This window comes from Crocuta crocuta, unplaced genomic scaffold, assembly GCF_008692635.1.
Source record: "Crocuta crocuta isolate KB4526 unplaced genomic scaffold, BGI_CrCroc_1.0 scaffold197, whole genome shotgun sequence".
Classification (NCBI taxonomy): domain Eukaryota; kingdom Metazoa; phylum Chordata; class Mammalia; order Carnivora; family Hyaenidae; genus Crocuta; species Crocuta crocuta.
In genome coordinates this window covers 11,242,914-11,261,620 of record NW_027532002.1, presented here as the reverse complement: position 1 = coordinate 11,261,620, position 18,707 = coordinate 11,242,914, and the positions used below count along the sequence as shown (strand labels likewise).

The 18,707-nt window shown below is 34.5% G+C and overlaps 1 protein-coding gene and 1 pseudogene across 2 annotated transcripts in view; one reads left to right on the top strand and one right to left on the bottom strand.

Annotated features, from left to right (window-relative positions):
• Positions 1–18,707, top strand: part of PALS2 (protein associated with LIN7 2, MAGUK p55 family member) — a 68,728-nt gene that overhangs the window by 7,576 nt on the left and 42,445 nt on the right. For both annotated transcript variants that reach the window (XM_077775350.1, XM_077775351.1), the window contains exon 2: positions 7,161–7,282. In XM_077775350.1, coding sequence (XP_077631476.1) covers positions 7,166–7,282 — 117 coding nt within the window. In that variant the 5' untranslated portion in view covers positions 7,161–7,165. The remainder of the gene's footprint in view (positions 1–7,160; positions 7,283–18,707) is intronic.
• On the bottom strand, positions 4,689–6,509 carry LOC144240944 (protein C1orf43 homolog pseudogene; annotated as a pseudogene).

The following is an 18,707-nucleotide window of genomic DNA, read 5'->3' as shown; positions in this document are numbered from 1 at the left end:
ATTTTTTTGTTTATTTCTAGGAGAGAGAGACAGCGTGAGCAGGGGAGGGTCAGAGAGAGAGGGAGTCACAGACTGAAACAGGCTCCAGGCTCTGAGCTGGCAGTCAGCATAGAGCCCGACGCGGGGCCCGAACCCACGAACCGCGAGATCATGACCTAAGTGAAAGTCAGATGCTTAACCGACTAAGCCACCCAGGCGCCCCATGCTTCATAGTATTCTTATCACTCATGTGCTTTGTACACATGTTTACACATTTTGATCTACTCATTTTGAGTTTTAGGAACAAAGATAGTATGTCTGTAGTCTCTTCAACATGTATCATCATGCCTAGCCTATAAGCTTTCAGCTAATTTTAATTAAATTAGCTGATCACATTGAAAGAGGTTCTTTTTTTTTTTTTTTTGGTATAATTATAATTAGAATTTCAAGGTATTAGTTTGAGAGCTAAAATATTGACAGCATATTATCATTTTATGGAAAACAATTGTTACTTAACATTAATGGTTTGCATGAACTGTGCTATGATGGTTAAATTAGTTATGTGGAAATACTTGTGTTACAATTTAATCTTAAACCTGACTTGGTCCAAATTTCAATAGAAATTTGTCTTAGAAATATATTTTTAGAAAGAATTTTGATGCTCTGTTGCAACTACATGAGAAATAGTCCAAATGACTTTTTAAATATCTCCTTTAAAATTATGGTTAAATCTTTCCAAAAGCACATAGAAGGAGATTTTGTTTTTCATTTCAGGAATTCTATAAATTATCCAGGATGGTTCTGCTGAAGTAATTGTTATTTTATATATAAAATATAACAACAGAAATAAATTTTAACATCTTATGGAAACTTAATTTACTTGTCATATATTTTTTAAACTCTTATTTATTTTGAGAGACAGAGAGACCGTGTGCACACAAGTTTGAGTGGGGGAGGGGCAGAGAGAGAGAATCCCAAGCAGGCCCAACACTGTCAGTGCAGAGCCCGATGTGGAGCTCAAACTCATGACCCAAGCACCCCTTACTGGTCAAATTTTTAATGGGAAATCTAGTTCGCTGAGTTGAATCAGAGTGAATATACCATCAAATGTGATTACAAAATCCTTTGAAAAAGCTCTAGTTCTAATTTATTAGGAGTAGCTCATTTAATTAGGTATAGTTCTAAACCTAGGTATAAGTGTTTACATAAAACAATTTTAAAGAGTTTTTGAAACAATATAGGTGGGCAAAGTTTTTTTATATTTGCCTTACATATTGAATTATATTCTAGGAAGTTAGAAATATATAGAAGGATTACTGAAAAAGCCATTTTAAGTAGACTAAGCATTGAAAGATACCACTTCTTTTTTTTAATTATTTTTTTTATAGTTTATTTATTTTTGAGAGAGAGACAGAGCATGAGTGGGGGAGGGGCAGAGAGAGAGGAAGACACAGAATCTGAAACAGGCTTCAGGCTCTGAGCCGGCAGCACAGAGCCCGATGCGGGGCTCGAACCCATGAACCATGAGATCTGACCTGAGCCAAAGTCGGACACCCAACCAACTGAGCCACCCAGGCGCCCCGAAAGATACCACTTCTATCTTTATGGCTTACTATATAATTTGTGGAAGGTTGGTAGCTTTAAGGTTACTGGTTTGTCAGCTACACCACATTTTTGCTAATTCCAAGTATTAGGCAGATGTTTTGTTTATAAATAACAATATATAATTTAAATCCTGGTTAGCTCGTCTCTTTCAAGATTTGTCTGTTTCCGTGTCCATACTGCACTATTTTAATTTATACTGTTTTTATACTTGATAATACAGGTTCCTCCTTTATATTTGTGCTTCTTTCAAAAATTATTGGCTACTTTTACCCATTTTCTCTTTGAAGTAAATTTTAGGATAATTTTATTAAAAAATCCTGTTAGGATTTCTATTAGGATTTATTGATTTTTTTTAAAAAGAATAATTTGGAGAGGATTGACATTTTTATAGTACTGAATCTTACTGTCCCAGGACATGGTCTCTTCATTTATTTAAATGTTCTTTATTATATTTTATAGTTTTTCCTCATACCTATCTGAGTGAAAAATTTTTATTTTAGCATTTTTTTTTTATTTGTAGAGTTTGTTGCTATTGTGAATGGGATCTCTTTTTTTCCCCTGCAATGAAGTTTTCTAATTGGTTATTACTATTATTTAGGAAAGTCTTTTTTTTCTCTGTTGCTCTTATGTCTAGTTACTTAGCAAAACTCCTTTAACTAACTTAAATGATTTTTTAGCTCGTCCCTTGAGACTTTTCCAAGTAGATAGTTATCATCTGTAGTTTTTTAAAATGTCATGTCTTAATACCTTGGTTAAAACTTTCGATATAGGTTTGAAAAGTACTGGCCTGAGTGGGCATTCATTCTGGCCTTGTCTTTGACTTTAATGGTAAAGTTTTCACCATTTCTCCATTAAGGTTATGATATTTCATATAGATTCTAGTATAAAATGACTTTTTCTTCTATTCTTATGGTAAGAATTTTCCATCAGGACTGGGTTTTTAATTTTATTTGATGTGCTTTATACAAAACATTGAGATGATAGGGTTTTCTTATACTGTGACAACAAATTACATTATATATTTCTTAATGTTAAGTCATCTTTACATTACTAGGATAAAGTCTACTTGGCTATTGTTACTTTTTACGACCTTGTTAGATTAAATTTGCTAATATGTTAAGATATTTGCTTATATACTCATGAGTTTAATATATAATTTCCTTTTTTATTGAGTTTTGAAATCTGTATGGAAGTTGGAATGCTTTCGATCTTTTCTATGCTTTCTTTTAAAAATGTGAAGTAGCCTTTCTTGAAGGTTTGATAGAATTTATTCTTAAATCTCTCCTGGCCTTGTGTCTTTTTAAGAAGGTAGATCTTTGAAAACCTTTTCAATGTCTTCTATTATAATCTATTTCTATTTTTATCTTTTTCTCCTACACTTCTGTCGTTGACATTTTCCTAGAAAAATCTCTACTTGACTAGATTTTAAAATAAAGTTGTTTATTACATTCCCTTTTAAATCTTTTTGCCTGCAGTTACTTTCTCATTGCATCCCTAATGTTACTTATGTCTTTTCAGCTAGCCAATCATTTATCTATTTTTATAGGTCTTTTGAAAGAGCCAGCTTATTGATCAGATTATGGGCTTTTTAAATGGATTTCTCCTTTCCCTTTTATTAATTCCTTCTTACTATTAATGAATTTCCCAACATCTTGTAAATTTTGGTCTTTTGTGATCCATGGCAGGTTTTTTTTTTTTTTTATGTTTTTCTTTCAATGAGGACATTTTTTACGGGGAGTATTTTTCAGTTTGATCTTCCTACACATTATAATTTAATCTTTTTTTCTTTTACTCTTTCTCCCTGTGCCGCCCCCCCACCCCACCCCAGTAATTCTGTTTCTTTGGCAGTTAATGTTTCTGTTTGTTGAATTTGGTGAGTCATATTCATGCTGCTTTTCAAAAGTGTTTGGTGATTCTTGATTTGTTCATTTTTGTAATGGAATGATCTGGATTAAATATATTTTTCTTTGAAATAAGAATTCCATTTATATATGTCATTGAATATAACTTCTGAATAAAGGGTCCGTCTTGTAGTGCTTATGGAGGAGGAGTGGAACTTGCAGGAAACTTACCTTTTGAGTTTTGGGGTTTTCTTTTTCTCCCTGGAATTTCTGAGTGAAGGAGGACACTTTACTTTACTGGCTGCCATTCAACTTTGCTAGGTTCCCACTATAGAGAGCTTCCTCTTTTATGTATTAAGGTTTAACATACACTAGATTTGATAGTTTAGTTTATGTTTTAATATTTTAGGGTTAATTTTCATTAGTCTTTGTTATAATTTTCTCATAGTTTCTCATTTATTTTTTTCATATACTTTGAGAATAATTTTTTTGAAAAGAACAATGGCATTTTTTGAATAGGTCATGTTATTAGATAACTAATTTATAAAGTCAGAGCACTGAATTGATTTAGAGGAAACCATTCCCTTGTACCATACCATAGTATGCCAGTACATGAGGGAGAAAAAGATTATGCCAGGTCAGAGGATTATTCATTTTATTCATGAGAGTATGGAATGAAAGTGTCAGAGCAGATCCTTGCATGTCAGGGAAGTTGTGTTAGTGTTTCCACATCCTGGTTTAACTGGAACACCAGGGTAAGTTGTTCCATATTACACCAACGGCCTCACCAGTTCCCACCAGTTTCTGTCTGGCTTCCCTACCAATCAACTCTGAGATGCCCAAAACCCAGATATTTCTCATTCAGCCACGTAAAAAGAGGAACACATGGAAGAGACCAAGTCACTTCATCCCAACTCTCACCTTTGGGATTAATAGCCTGGAACATGGCAGATAAACTACAATCAGAACCAAGACGGGGGTAAAAAAAGGAACAAGAAAAAAAAGCGAGGACTTTTAAGGAAGTTTTGATAGGCATGTTAAAAAATAATATCTGAATTCAACTCCAGAGAAAAGCGTTACCAAGGAAAAACAAAGTCTGAGTGGATGTTCTGAAACTGCCCATAAGAAAGAGCTGGGGAATGATCTCTAGATATGAGCTCTAGGAGCCTGGGGCTCAGTGAGGCTTTGGCTGCCAGTGTGAACCTGCCCACCAAGCACACTGCAGTCTGTTTGGCTGTCTTCAATGGGAGTCCTTCAGCTCTGTCATAGAGTACTCCCCAGTGTGTTCCGTTGTCCTCAAAGTTCTTTAATTCAAGGAGATGCGTGGCATGTTGACTCTTCTAACTGGAGGGGAGGCTTGTTACCCAATGGCATTTGGGGAGACTTTAGTTAGGTCTCTAGCTGCTGGCTGTTTTTGTTGCTGAGAGCTCCCACTTTGTGCCTTGACCATGGTGGCCAGCTTGGTCAAGGTCTCATGATAGAGGAAGTACTCTCTCTGGGTATAGACCTCTATCCCATAGTGGGCCATCTCAGCCATCCACTAGGAACCGGGTACCAGTGAGAGCCTTTAGTACTCCGTGAAAGGAGTATTAGTGATTCAAAGATCTAGCAGGAAAAGGTAGAAGTTCTCACCCATAAAGGAAGGGGGATGTCAGCCTCAGCTTGAAATGGGATCTCAGAGGCATTGTTGACATCCAGAACTTTCATACTGGATAGATCGTTGTAACAATTCTGATTTCCCTGGGTTTCCAGTTGTAGCAGCCTTGCATCATCATTCCCAAGGAGCTAGGGTTCATACTGGATATTCTAAAGCCTGAATAATGAAATATCGGGTAGGGGCATGGGTCCCAAAGGGACTTGAGGTCCCTTTCAAGATTTCCTCGTAAAGCGCATGATTCGCTTTTTGCTAAAACCAGATTAACAGTGTATTTACTGGTTCCTGTAGACATTCACCAGCACAGCATTGTCCCTGGACAACCAGTTACTGCCAGACCCTATGGCCTCCCCAACCTATGGAGAACTGCATTGGTTTTTCCTACTTCTATGCCTCATCACTCCAGGTTTCCTGGAGCTCCTTGGCCATTTCCTTATGGAGGAGAAGAACAAGCCACACCTGGCCTGAAAACATGTGGGATGGTCTATTGCATTTTGATTAGAACTTCATTAAATGTACAAATTAGTTTGGGAATGTTTGGCAACTTTATAATATTCAGCGTATCAATTTCTGCAATAAAATGGAAGGGGGCAGCAGAGATTTTGATAATGGATTGCTTTAAGTCTGTAGGTTGGTTTGGGGGCATTGCCATTTTAGCAATATTAAGACTTCTAATCCATGGAAATAAGATATCTTTCTATTTATTTTAGTCTTCTTTAATTCTTTCAATGATGTTTTATAGTTCCAGTGTATAAGTCTTGCGCTTCCTTTCTTGCATTCATTTGTAATTATTGTTTTTGATGCTCTTGTAAAAATGTTTTCATAATGTCATTTGAGACTATTCATTGCTAGTATATAAAAATATATTTGATTTTTGTGTTTTCATCTGGTATCCTGAAACCTTGCTGAACTCTTTTATTCTAATATTTTTTCTGTGTGTATTGCTTAGGATTTTCTATATACAAGGTCATATCATTTGCAAAAATAGTTTTGCATTTATATTTGCCAAAAAAAAAAAAAGGATAGATTCCTTTTCAATGTGGGTGCCTTTTATTTCTTGCCTAACTGCCTTAGCTAGAATCTCCATGATAATGTTGAGTAGAAGTGGCAAGAGTAGACATTCTTCCCTTGTTCCTGATCTTATAGGAAGGCATCCATTCTTTCACCATTTAAGTGTCATGTTAGTTATAGATTCTTCATAGATACCTTTCATGAAGTTTGGAAATTTCCCTTCTGTTCCTAGTTTGTTGAATATTTTTATCACAAAAAGGGTTTGGGTTTTGTCAAATGCTTTTTCTGTGCCTCTTGAGATATCATGTAGTTTGTTTTTGTTTTGTTTTTTGTTCTGTTAATACAGTGTATTACACTGATTGACTTTTATTTGTTGATGAACCACCCTTGTATTCCTGGGATAAGTTGTACTTGGTCATGGTGTACAGTCCTTTTCATATGTGGCTAGATTCAATTTGCCAGTATATCATTAAAGATTTGTGCATCTATATTTATAAAGGATAGGTATTGACTATAATTTTCTTGTGATACTTTTTTGTGGATTTAGTATCAAGATCTCGTAGAATAATTGGGAAGTATTCCCTCCTGTTTTTTTTTTTTTTTTTTAAGTTTGTGAAGTATTGTTTTAAATTTCTCATTAAAGTCTGACAGAATTTACCAGTGAAACTATCTGGTTCTGGACTTATGGAAAGTTTGTATTAATAATTAAGTCTCTTTACTTTCTTATAGATCTATTAAAATTTTGTATTTCTTCTTGAGTGAGTTTTAAACTAAAAAAATATGAAGAAAAGGCAGAGTGTTAAGTGTGTATAAGGTAGTCTGATAAAGCCCAAATTGCATATAAAAACTGTCCTATAACTTATGGGAATTCAATTTGAAACTTATATACTATTTAACAATTCATTTTATTAAAACATAACTTTTCAAAAGAGTGTTAATTGTTAATGTCTTTTTATTTAAATTATTTTACATATATCAAATATTACATTTTATTATTTTATAATTGTGTTTCATAATGCCTTGTAATTTAAGGGTGTTTTGTTTTGTTTTGTTTGTTGCTTTTATCTTAGCAGCAATGCAGCAAGTGTTGGATAACCTTACAGAGCTGCCCTCATCTACGGGAGCAGAAGAAATAGACCTAATTTTCCTCAAGGGGATTATGGAGAATCCTATTGTAAAATCACTTGCTAAGGTATAGTGGTTTATTTATAAGATTACTAAGTTAGTTTTAAAATTGTCTTTTTCAGAGGTCTTCTTAGGTATTACTAATTTAGAACTTGGTTGATATGCCTTTGGCTTAGCAAATAATAACTCTTACCACATAATGAAATCCTGCACACAAAAATTAGACCACCTTTGCCTTGCCTGTGCAGACTTTAAATACAAGATAAAATGACTCCTAGTTTTAGCCTAACACATTTAAAGTTTCAGGGAAATTGTAACAGGACCTGTGGAAAAGATCCATTTCAATAACAGCAAAATACTGATTTCCTTCTTTTACATTAGACCATGTACCTGTTTTTTATTCCAGTTCTTGACTTCCTAGATATAGTACTTTTTAAAATCTTATCTTTTCATGGATAACCCTGATAAATTTTGAGTATTTTTCTCTAATGAACTCTGTAGTTGTCTCCTTAACTCATCCATAAATAAACTTTTACAGCTATTTTGGGTGCAGTTTTGTTTCACTTACACTATTTCCTATATTAATTTTTATAAATATCACTAAAGTGTGATGTATTAACTACTTCACAGCCCGGCCCTCCTATTCTTTAGCATTCCCTCAAATGATTCTTGCTCTCAGGACCCTGTGCCACATGTGCTCTCTGACCTTTTCTTCATGCAGTCATCTTGTCTTCCCATTTGGTTTTTGCACCCCCAGTATGTTATTCTCACCCTCTTCCATAATCACTTTTTAACCACAGTCTCTTTTTTCTTTCTTTTTTTAAAAAAAATGTTAATGTTCATTTTATTTTTGAGAGAGAGAGTGAGCACATATGGGAGTGGTGGAGAAAGAAGGGTACAGAGGATCCAGAACAAGCTCCATGCTGAGAGCAGAGGAGCCCAGTATGGGGCTCAGACTCTCGCACAATGAGATGATGACCTGAGCCGAAATCGGGAGGCTAAATATTTGAGCCACACAGGCACCCTCTGTTTTTCTTCTAACTTGTGAAGAATCATACCTTTTACAAAATTTTCCATTTGTAAAAGTGAATGGTGCAGATCCTCATTGTATTCAGAACCTTAACCATTCTAAGATCACATGATATAAAAATTTGGCTCCTAAGTAGAAAGTAATCCATGTGTATATTACCCAACTGGAATTTTATTGTAGTATTTAATATTTTTGTAGTATACCAATCCCAACCCTTTATTCTAGCAAAATAAGGGTTAATGGCTTATGGCTTCTCTAACTCTATAACGTTTACAAAGCAAAATTTCCAAAAAGGAAAAGAATTTGCAAATTTCATACCTGAAATTAACCTACAGGAAAATAAAAGCTTTATGGCATTGAGCGGTTTTTCAATAAATACAAGTTAAGAGGGTATTTCACAACTTGGGAAGATCTAACAGAATTTCAAAGAAAATCAAACATTGGCATCTTATAATTACATAATGAGAAATAGATTCAGAAATCATTTCAGATAGTATTTCAAATTTGCTTTTGTGACTTTATGGATATTATTTAAAATTTCAAAAATACTTTCATAAACATTAAAGCCTAAAATATAAAATTGGTAGCAGTTAAGCTTCTTTCTTAGTCTCTCTACATAAATAATTGAGGAACCAGTTAATTTATCCCTATTCTGTAAAGCCAAATGGTCAATGCATTTGATTTCGGATTTAGTATTTCTGGAAAAAAATTACTCAAACATATAAATACTTTCTTTAATACTTTTGGAGAATTATAGGAATATGAAAGAAAAATTTTCTTGTACTTTTTATTACTAGAGAGTTCTAAAACATTAAAAAGTATTTTTCTTTTTAACTCATTTAAGAATATTAATATGCAGAAAAAGATGAGAGATTTTTGTAGCAAATATTTGTACTTCATACTGGAATTGGTTTTGAATTTATGTTATTTTCCCCTCTAAAGAGAAACCAGGAAAAAGAGAATCCTGTAAAACTAATAAACCATCACAGGCGCTTTCAAATGATTCCTTTTCATACAGGAACTTGTAAGCAATTACACTATGGTGGGTATCTTTCCTTCACTCCGCTTCTGGCAGAGCAGGTAAAGTTAGCTAGAGAAGATCTCAGGGAGAGGGCACCCATGAATGGAGAGGCATACATCCCCTCTGATTTTCTTCTCATTGCCAAATTAGCTGTCTCTGCCCATTGATAAGAAGAAGACTCATCACAAAAATAAAAAATACAAAGAAGAATTGCTGCAACCTCATTTTTTTGCTACATGGAAGCGGAGTAATAGCTCTCAGTGTAAACCAAACAGTCTTTGAACAGTCTGTGCAATATCTCTGTGGCTGTCCTCATGTTCTAATGAGGAGCCTTGGAGAACTTCCAGCTGCATTTACCGGAAAAGTTAATGATCACATCAGACAAGATTACTGGTATTGTGGTCTAGCCTCCCTCTGTCTTAAACCCCTCCTTCACTCCTCTCCTTCTCCCTACCCCATTACTCCCCTTTATTTCTATAACCAAATGTTGAAATAAACCATTCAAATGGGCTGTAATTTAGTGGAAGTCTACTGGTAGTGAAAGTTCCTAGGAGTGACTCTGTTTTAGTAATTTTTGATTACAGTCTTTCTAAAGTGTATTAGATAAAACTTTATTTTAATAGTAATAATATAGGATATGATTTACTTTCTTTTTTTAAGTTTATTTATTTATTAGAGAAAATGCAAGCAAGGAAGGGACAGAGAAATGGAAAGACAGAATCCCAAGCAAGCTCCACGCTGTCAGCACAGAGCCTGATGCAAGGCTTGAACTCATGAACCATGAGGTCAGGACCTGAGCCAAGATCAAGAGTTGGACACTTAACCAACTGAGCCATCCAGGCACCCCAGGATATGATTTACTTTCAAATTTGAGCTTCTTATAAATACCAATTGCTATACCAGATCAGATAGACCATAGCTTCAGAGTCTGTTGAAATATGTAGGGGCTATTTAAATCTGTATTAACTAACTTACCCTTAGTTGTAATTGTTACTTTTAAAATAGTTTTTGACTCTTTCTGGTTCGTGGGTTTGGGCCTCGTCTCTTTCTGGGCTCTAACCTGTGACACTGATCTATGCCAATACTACAGTTTTCTTTAAAGTAATAGTAATCCTGGACATCAAGTTGTGGAGAACATCAAATTTTGTTCTTTTTTACAGCTGTTTTGTTAGTGTCCTTTAGAAATTTCACTATCACCATGCCAGCCTGAAATTCTGACTGGGATTATAGTGATTCTATAGATTAGTTTGGGGAGAACTGACATGTTAAGAGAACTGAGCCTTCTATATCCTGTATGTATGTATATATGTATGTACATATGTATGTATGCTTTTAATTTCAGCAATGTTTTGTTTATAGTTTCCAATGTATAGGTCTTGCACACATTGTTAAATTTACCATTTCTTTAACTTACAATTTCTGATTATCCATTGCTAGTATATAAAAATACAATTGTTGATTTATGTACATCAATCTTGTATCCCTGTGACCTTGCTAAACTAACTTGCTAGTCATGGTCAGCTGGTTTTTATTAATAGTGCCATGGTAATTCAATGAAGAAATGATAGTTCTTTAAATGTTGCTGGGACAATTGAATATTTATGCAAAAAAATCAACATCATCTTTCCCCTCACATTTCATACACTTACTTCAAAATAGATCATAGAGCTAAAAGTAAGAACTGAGATTTTAAAACATCTAAAGGAATACATAAAGAAAAACTTCGCAACTTTGGGTTAGAGAAACACTTCATAAGTAAGACATAAAAAGCATGAAACGTAATTAAACATTTTGATTAATTACATTTTATCAAAATTTTAAAAATTCCTCTTTAAAAGATATGAAAATGAAAAGGCTAGCTACTGATCAGGGGGAAATATTTGCAAAATGTACACAGGCATACCTCATTTTCTTGTGCTTCTTTTTGTTGCACTTGACAGTTACTCTGGGTTTTCTTAAAAAAAAGAAAGAAAGAAAGCAGCAGCAGCTTTGTGGCAACCCTGCATTGAACAAATCTGTTTGTACCATTTTTCCAACAGCATTTGCTTACTTCATGTCTCTATCACATTTTGGTAATTCTCAAGATATTTGCACTTTTTCATTATAATACTTGAATTGCTACAATCGCATGATAAACTTTTTAATGGATGAAGACTTGCTTCTTATGGATGAGCTTGAGTTGGTCTCAAGTGGCTGCTTGAGATGGAGTCTACTCCTGATGAAGATGCTGTGAAGACAGTTGAAATGACAACAATGAGTGATAATGCAATGGCAGGTTTGAGAGGATTAACTCTAAATTTTTAAAGAAGTTCTACTGTAGGGGAAAAACTGCCAAACAGAATTTCCTACAAAGAAATCATTTGTAAAAAGAAGAGTCCATCGATGTAGCAGACTTCATTTTGTTTTATTTTAAGCAATTGCCACAGGCACCCAGACCTTCAGCAACACCACCCTGATCAGTTAGCAGCCATCAATGTCGAGATGTCACTCTTTCAGAAAAAAGATTATGACTCACCAACAGCTCAGTTGATTGTTAGCAGTTTTTAGTGATGAGGTAATTTTTAATTAAGGTGGTATATACATTGTTATTCAGACACCATGCTATTGCACACTTAATAGATTATAGTATAGTTATAAACATAACTTTATATGACTAGAAAACCAAAAATTTCATTTGACTGGCTTTATTGTGATACTCTCTTTATTGCAATGTTATCTTTATTGTAGTCTGGAACTGAACCCACAGTATCTCTGAAGTACGCCTAAATCTTAAAAAGGAAGCTATTTGTTCATTGCTGTTAGCATTGCAAATAGCACAACTACTTTGGAAGACACTTCTACAGTTTCTTACAAAGCTAACATAGTATTACCATACAATCCATCAGTTGCACTCCTTTAAAAAATTTTTTTAATGTTTATTTTTGAGAGAGAAAGACAGAGTGTGAGGGAGGGGCAGAGAGAGACACACACACACAGAGAATCTGAAGTAGGTTCCAGGTTCTAAGCTGTCAGCACAGAGCCTGATGCAGGGCTCGAACCCACAAACTGGGAGATCAGGACCTGAGCCCAATTCGGATGCTTAACCAGCTGAGCCACCCAGCTTCCCCAGTTGGACTCCTTGACGTGAGTTGATAATTTATGTCCATACAAATCTACATGTGAATATTTATAGCATCTTTATTCATAATTATCAAAACTTGAAAGCAAACCAGGATGTCTTTAATATGAGCATAGATAAAGTGTGATGCATCCATCCAATGGAATATTGTTCAGCACTAAAAAGAAATGAGCTATCAAGCTTCAAAAAAACCACAGAAGAACCTTAAATACATATTGCTACATGAAAGAAGCCAGTCTGAGAAGAGTGCATACTGTATGATTCCAACTGTATTACCTTCTTGAAAAAGCAAAAGTTATAGAGACCATACAAAACAATCAGTAGTTTCCAGAGTATGGGGAAGTACAAATGTATGGAGCAGTTTTAGGGGAGTGGAATTGTTAATCTGTATGATACTATGAAGGTGTGTAGATGACATTATACATTTGTCAAAACTCATGGAACTATACAACATTTAGAGTGGATCTTAATGTAAACTATAGGCTTTAGTTAGTAATAGTATGTCATATTGGCTTATAACAAATATCACACTAATTCAAGGTGTGAATAAAGGAAACTGAGGTGAGGCAGATACATGGAAATTCTGTCCTTTCTGTTTAATTTTTCTATAAATTTAAAACTTTATTAACTAAAGTCCATAGTGTACATTAGTGTTCATACTAATGTGTTGTATATGTCTGTGGGTTTTAACAACTATATAATGACAAGGTTTTTGTCCAGTTTTGTTATTAGAGTAATGCTCTCCTTGTAGAATGAGTTAAGAAATATTCCCTCTGCTTCCTAGAAGAGATTATAGAGAATCAATATGATTTCTTCCTTAAACGTTTGGTAGAATTTACCAGCAAACGCATGTGGGCCTGGTGCTTTATGTTTGGGAAGGTTAGTAATTATTGATATAATTTCTTTAACAGATATAGGACTCTTCAAGTTATCTGTATTTTCTTTTGTGAGTTTTGTTGGATTGTGTATTTAAAGGAATTGGTCCATTTCATGTAGGTTATCAAATTTGTGGGCATAGAATTGTTCATATTATTCCTTTGTTATTGATAACATCAGTAGTGATGGCCCCTTCCCCCTTTCATTTCTGTTTTTAGTAAATCTCTGTCTTCTCTCTTTTTTCTTAGTTAAGCTGGCAAGTTTATCAATTTTCATCTTTTCAAAGAACCAGCTTTTGGTTTCATTAACTTTTATTGATTTTCTCTTTTCAGTTCATTGGTTTCTGCTTTAAATATTTCTATTCTACTTATTTTGAATTTAAGTTGCTCTTCTTTTTTGAGTTATATTACAAGGTAGATGTTTAGATTATTGATTTTAGGTCTTCTTTTCTTTCCAAACTCTGCATTCAGTGCTATAAATTTCTCTTTAAATACTGCCTTTGCTGCATCCCACAAAATTTGGTAAGTTATATTTTCACTTGGTTGACATACTTGTAAATTTTTCTTAAGACTTCTTTCACCCATGTATTATCAGAAATGTGTTGCTTTGTCTCCAAGTGTTTCAGGGATTTCTGGCTGTTTTTCTATTATATATTTATTTTTTTAAATGTTTATTTCTAGGGGAGAGAGAGAGAGAGAAAGAGAGAGACAGCGTGAGCAGGGGAGGGTCAGAGAGAGAGGGAGACACACACTCTGAAACAGGCTTCAGGCTCTGAGCTGGCAGTCAGCACAGAGCCCGACGCGGGGCTCGAACCCACGAACTGCGAGATCATGACCTAAGCGAAAGTCGGACGCTTAACCAACTAAGCCACCCAGGCGCCCCTCTGTTTTTCTATTATTGAGTTTTGATTTAATTCCATTGTGGTCTGAAGGCATACTTTATATGATTTTTATTCTTATAAACTTTTTAAGATGTGTTTTATGGCTCCTACTGTGGTCTGTCTTGGGAAACAATCCATGTGAGCTTGAGATAAATATGTATTCTGCTCACTAGTATTTCCCAGCAGGGGGAAAAAAAAGCGTGTGAGAGTGTCTATCTTCTATCATATTCTCACCAACGTGGTATGTTACCAGAATTTTTATCCTTGCCAGTCTGATTAAAAAAAAAAAGAATTTTATACTATAATTTGCTTATATTTCTCATGAATATGGCTGTGCATCTTTTCATATATTTAAGAAGTATTTGAATTTCCTTTTCTGTGAATTTTTCATATTATTTATTTCTCTTAATGTGTTGATCTTTTTCTTACCGGTTTGTAGAAGTCCTTTATGTATAAGGAAATTAGCCTTTTGTCTGTATTATGATTTGTAAGTATTTTAACCGTAGTTTGTCATTTATATTTTGACTTTGCTAATTTTTTACAAGAAATTTGAAATTTTAAATGTAATTGATTTTATTGGGCCTTTTTGGTTTAATTTATAGCTTTTCCAGATTTTGCAACATAAGTTAGAAGGGTCTTTCCCACTCAAAGATTATAAAAAGTATTCTTTTATATTTTCTCTGACTACTGTTAAAGCCAAACTTAAAAAAAAAAAGGTTTTTCTCATTTTAAAAAATAAGTTTCCCATTTCTAGTTTTTGACATCTGTGTGGTTCTCCTGATTCTACAGATATCTCTAAGAATGGCTCAGCAATGTTATTTAGAATCTCCCTAAGTACTTTGACATATAATTGAATCTAGGAATTTGAACTTTTTGGTTAACTAAATTTCTGACAAGTTCTTTACTCATTAGAGAATTCAATTCTAATTTATTTATACTTACTTCATCCTCTTTATTTTTTGTTTAGAACAAATCTCCTTTTCTTTGATATAATGTATGCAGAAGCAAATTAGAAATTGTTTTCAGTTCTGTTTCCTTTCTACTTTTTGCTCAAATTCTTATTTATTTTTGACCCTTTGTGGGCTTCTCTTGATCTTTCTTATCCTAAATGTCTAGAATAGAAGAGGATAACTCTGACCACAGCCAAACTTATTTCCTATTTACTTAGCTTTTTCAAGAAATATTTAATGAGTAACTACTACATACTTATCCACATTCAAAGAAGGTAGAACAAAATTTATCGGGGCGTGTGGGTGGCTCGGTTAAGCATCTGACTTTGGCTTGGGTCATGATCTCACAGTTAGTGGGTTCGAGCCCTGTTTTGTGCTCTGCTGACAGCATGAAGCCTGCTTCAGATCCTCTGTCTTCCTCTCTGCCCCTCCCCCATCTTGTGCTCTCTCGCTCTCTCTCTCTCTCTCAAAAATATAAATTAACACTTAAAAATTTTTATGGTAATTTGGTCCTTGCTTTTAAGAGAGAAAAGCACATAACTACACATAAATGGTATTAGTATTAGATATAACATAATGAATAGTAGTATTTGTCACTTTAGTTATAGCCCACAGTTCTGTTAGACTTTTTATTGTTGTTATTATTTTTGCTTGCAAGCATGGTTGAACTATGCCTAGATAAAATACCTAGAAGTCCTGAAAGAACTTTTCTTCTCTGCAGTTCATTTTTCTAAGAGGCAGTGGTGAATAGGATTCTCAGAACTGGACCTACAAGAAAGATAGGCCATATTTGTATCAGCTCCAACTGTCTACAGAGCCAGTCGTGTCATGTTCTTTCAACCACTTGTGACAAGTGGAATATATTTTTATTAAGTTATGCTAGATTTCTAATAATGCTTTTTCTTAAAGGAAATAAGACCTATTTATTCAAATAGCTTATGAATCATCTGTCCTTCTGGTCAGTTTTTAGTATTTCTTTTGTCATTTTTTGTTTGATTAGTTAAATTCAAGTTGGTACTTGCTTCTTAAAAGCTGATAAATAAATTCTGGCTTTAAAATGAATAGAGGTCCCACCTTCTTTCACAGCATCTTAGAGCTTAAAAATTACATAATTAACAAATATGGACCTGCATTTGCTTTTTTGGATAAAGTAAAGTTGGTCTTGATAGAACCCAACTGAATTTCAGAAATGGGCTTTCTGGGGTGCCTGGGTGGCTCAGTTGGTTAAGCATCTGACTTCCGCTAAGGTCATGGTCCTGTGGTTCGTGGGTTCAAGCTCTGCACTGTGCTTGCTGCTGTCAGCACAGAACCACTTCAGATCCTCTGTTCACCTCTCTGCCCCTCCCCCACTTGCACTCTCTTTCAAAAATAAGCATTACAAAAATATTTTTAAGAAATAGGCTTTCTATGTTAATATAATTATAGCTACAGTTTCGCTAAAAAGCCTTTTTCTGAGAATTTCTGTATTCTGTGGTAATATTCTTCCCTACTACAGAACCAGTCTGTGCAGTTCATGTGAAAAAACCTTCAGGTATGTTTGTTTGTTTGTTTTTATTAACATAATTCCGCCCTCCTACTTGACTTCCTCTTTCTTGTGGGTCTTTCCACATTCCCATGTGTCCTCACTCAATTTGGGAGCAGTAAGGTAAATGAACATAGAAACGAAGGAGAGTATATTAGAGTTCTCAAGTCAGTGATCATTTTGGTTTCTTTACTTGTCTCCCAGTGTCTTAAATTAAATTAATATGTTACATAATCATAGGATGTTATAGAAAATACACTGACATAGTACCTGAAAACTGTAAGCCAGTCATTATCTGTTTCCTGGAGAAATAGCTGGTGTTTATAGTTCTTATTTGGAGCAAAGAGGGTTTAGGTTGAAGGGGTGGGTAGTATTCTGAACCACAGGAATATAAGATAACTATAAGGACAGATGTAGTAGAACATAATAAACACCACGTCTGGTCTAGAAGAACATGCTAAGAAGTAACAACTCAACTAGCATTCAATGAGAGCATATCTCACACAGTTAAATGAGTTAGAGTAATATGTCAATTAGTAGATGGAATAGTTAACCACAGTAAGATGTTTCAGTGGCTGTCTATATAGTGATCAAGTCAGATAAGCCTTGATACTAGACTACCTGACTGCCACTTCCAGTAGTGTGAATTCAAGCAAATCACTGTATCTTATTTGGCATCATTGTTTATGTTTATAAGGTGAGGATAATAACACACCTATCTTTGTTTGATACACACAAACATATACACACACTCATTCCTTCACACAGCACTGAGAACATTGTTAACACACACACACACAACCCTCAGTAAATGTTAATCTTCTTTCTTCCCTTAAACTTTCTTACACTACCATAAGAGGTTAAGCAAGGTTAGCAAGGTTAATGATGCTAAATTCAGTATTTGTTAACAGCAATTATTTGTATTAAAGCAATAAGCAGTTCTAGCTTGTTTTGTAAGAGTTAGCTAGTTATGTCCATTAGTTTAGTTTTTTTCAATGGTGATAATCATTTTGATACATATTGAGTGTCCTCATCCCTTATCCTTATTAGGCTTGTATTATACTTCAGAAAATTACAAATTTACCCATTCCATTCTTTGTGACATTTTCTAATCTTAATTTTTTTCTTATCTATTTTATTCTTACCCAAATGTAATAGAAACTGCTTCCTCTAAATTACATTTGGTCTTTTGACGTTTTTCTTCATTTATTAACAGTTCAAATTTCTTCTGTCTTCATATGACTTAAATTTCTTCTTCTGAGGTGTTTCTTAAAAATGTTGCTTAATATATGGTCCTCTCTTCTGCTTAAACACTTATTTCACTAATGTGAGTCACTTAGAAAAAAATACATTTAAATGAAAAAGTTGCATTTTAAAAATTAGAATCTGTATTTGTCTTTGAAGGATCTACTCTGTGGTAAAAAATAACAGCTAAAGTTTTATGGGTACCGATAAAGTTTAATTGATGTTGTTACCACTTGAAATTTGGATTTTTCCTGAACACTTAGAGAAATAGATCTTAAAATATTAAATATAATTGTGATCTTACATGGATTCATTTAGACATTAAATCTTAACAGTTATGCTCTGCCTGTCTTTAAAATCAGACAGGAACCATTTATCAGAAAAACAAAGAACACTTAAAAGAGGGAGAATGCTGGGCACTTAGGTGGCTCAGTCAGTTGAGCGTCTGACTCTAGATTTCGGCTCAGGTCATGATTTCACAGTTTGTGGGTTTGAGCCTCATGTCAGGCTCTGTGTTGACAATGCAGAGCCTGTTTGGGATGCTCGCTCTCTCCTTCTCTCTGGACCTCCCCTACTTGCATTCTCTCTCTCAAAATAAATAAACATTAAAAAAGAGGAAGAATGCTTAGCATTCATTTACAGTTCGAAAAAAAATTTTTTTTCTTTTAGAGAGTGATTTTGCAAACACGCAAGCAGGGGAGAGAGGCAGAGGGAAGGAGGGTGAGAGAATCTTAAGCAGGCTCTAGGCTCAGTGTGGAGCCCAGTGCGGGCTTGATCCCAAGACCCTAGGATCATGACCTGAGCCAAAATAGTCAGATGCTCAACTGACTGAACCATCCAGATGCCCCTC